This window comes from Cervus canadensis, chromosome 11, assembly GCF_019320065.1.
Source record: "Cervus canadensis isolate Bull #8, Minnesota chromosome 11, ASM1932006v1, whole genome shotgun sequence".
Taxonomy (NCBI): domain Eukaryota; kingdom Metazoa; phylum Chordata; class Mammalia; order Artiodactyla; family Cervidae; genus Cervus; species Cervus canadensis.
Window position 1 is genome coordinate 45,138,167 of NC_057396.1, and position 2,160 is coordinate 45,140,326.

General features: G+C 39.4%; 1 protein-coding gene across 1 annotated transcript; it reads left to right on the forward strand.

Moving 5' to 3' along the window:
* Positions 1–200: 200 nt before the first annotated feature.
* LOC122449445 (olfactory receptor 52M1-like) lies at positions 201–1,145 on the forward strand. Its single transcript, XM_043480975.1, has one exon. It carries the CDS (start codon positions 201–203, stop codon positions 1,143–1,145), a length of 945 nt encoding a protein of 314 aa, XP_043336910.1.
* The last annotated feature ends 1,015 nt before the right edge of the window (positions 1,146–2,160 follow it).

Here is a 2,160-nt window from a genome sequence, read left to right on the forward strand (position 1 = left end):
GATATTACACATTTTATTTCTCTGAATTTATTTCTAGTGAATTAATATTCATGTGGTTATTAATTTGAATTGTTTTAGAAACAGATCATTAAGGGTCTTCCTCAACTAAATCTCCCATGTTTTCAGCTTCTGGTTGTGGTCATCTTGGCATAGCAACTTTATCTTCAGAAGAACTGATAAAAATCAAAGAAAAAACCATCATGCCTCCTCTCAACACTTCTCATCCCTCTCCTGTCACCTTCTCGCTGATGGGCATCCCAGGACTGGAGCACCTGCATGTCTGGATTGGGATTCCCTTCTGCTCCATGTATGCGGTGGCAGTGGTGGGGAATATGACCATTCTAGCTGTGGTGAGGGCAGAGCGAAGCCTCCACGAGCCTATGTTCCTCTTTTTGTGCATGCTCTCAGTCACTGACCTGGTCCTCTCCACATCTACACTGCCTCGCATGCTCTGTCTCTTCTGGCTTGGAGCCCATGACATTGCCTTTGATGCCTGCCTGACCCAAATGTTCTTCATTCACAGCTTCACTACCATGGAATCAGGGTTTTTCCTGACCATGGCCATTGACCGCTATGTGGCCATTTGTTACCCACTGCGCCATAACACCATACTGACTCACACTCGCATCACTATAATGGGTATTATTGTGGTGATTCGGGGAGTTGCCTTCTTTTCTCCGCACCCCATTCTGCTCAAACAGCTGCCTTACTGCAGAACACGAATCATTGCCCACACCTACTGTGAGTTTATGGCTGTGCTGAAGCTGGCGTGTGTGGACACAGGAGCCACCTCACGTTACAGCCTCAGTGTGGCTTCTATCATTGGCTCATGTGATGCAATTCTTACTGCTATATCCTATGTCTTCATCCTCCGGTCTGTATTCCGCTTGCCATCTCGAGAAGCTGGCTTCAAGGCTTTGGGCACATGTGGATCCCATGTTTGTGTTATTCTTGTCTTTTACTCCACAACTGGTTTTTCCATATTCACTCACCGTTTTGGGAAAAATATACCTGCACATATCCATATTTTTATTTCAAATATGTATCTTTTGGTGCCCCCTTTTCTCAACCCCATTGTGTATGGAGTAAGGACCAAGAAAATACGGGAGCATGCTATTAAGGCGCTAAGTGTAAAAGTTGCTTGATTTTAGTTGGATCAATGAAGTACATAGTTTAAGATATATAGAACTGCAAGAGATGATGTAGGGAAAATAATTAACTGCTCTCACTCCTGTAAGCTGATTTGGACTTACCACCTGAGAGTTGTTATTTATCAGATGTGTAGAATATCTATGGATTCTAACTCAACACATTACTGTAACTTTTTTATTTAGTAAATATTAGTGATGAAATTGTTAATCTCACTCTAAATATGTACCTTTTGGAGTATGTACAACAGGGAATGAAAAGTAGATAGAAGGATAGAAAACTTCTCCCTGCACACCCCCTCCAAAAAAAGGAAAAGTTATGTAAGATCTACATGCTGAGTTTTATAGACCAGACATTTTGAAGAAATCTTGAGTCCTATATATATGGCTGTGAATATTTAGAACCAGTAATAAATGTTGTATCTCTGGCCTGATTGAATGAAATTAAAGGTTTGAGAAAAATGAGTAGCATTATTAATACCCCAAAACTAAATAAATTTAATTAAGAAGACATGAGTACTCCCCTCAAGCGAAACAAGCAGAAACAAAAGTAAATTAATAAACTCATAAACCTGAATTTTTGTGAAGGTGTCAACATTGATGTTAGAGCTTCAATGGCTTTTTAGAGTGATTATGATTGAGCCAGAAATATTAAAAAAATAATATCTTGAATTCTACTGAATTAACAGAAGAGATCATAGAAAAAGAGAAAAGTGTGAACAGAAAATGATGATTGTGTAGAGGGGAAGGAAAAGGACATTCAACTGGTGGCAGGGTTTGAACAAAAGCTTGAGAAATGTGAAAAAAGCCTTGCTGCATATGAGAAAGAATCGTGGTAGTGGTGCTACAACATCATAGATCATCAGGATTTAAGACACTAGACTTTATCTTATTGTATGAGTCCATTCTCCACAATTTTCTTTCTGGGCTTGGCAGTTCTTATTCTACAGGTCTAAAATAGTATGAACCATTAGAATTTCTTAGCATTCTTTCCTCACATAAAACAGAGATC

What these genes read in the sequence shown, in the direction of transcription:
- LOC122449445 (XM_043480975.1), top strand. Translation starts at nt 201, where the DNA reads ATGCCTCCTCTCAACACTTCTCATCCCTCTCCTGTCACCTTCTCGCTG.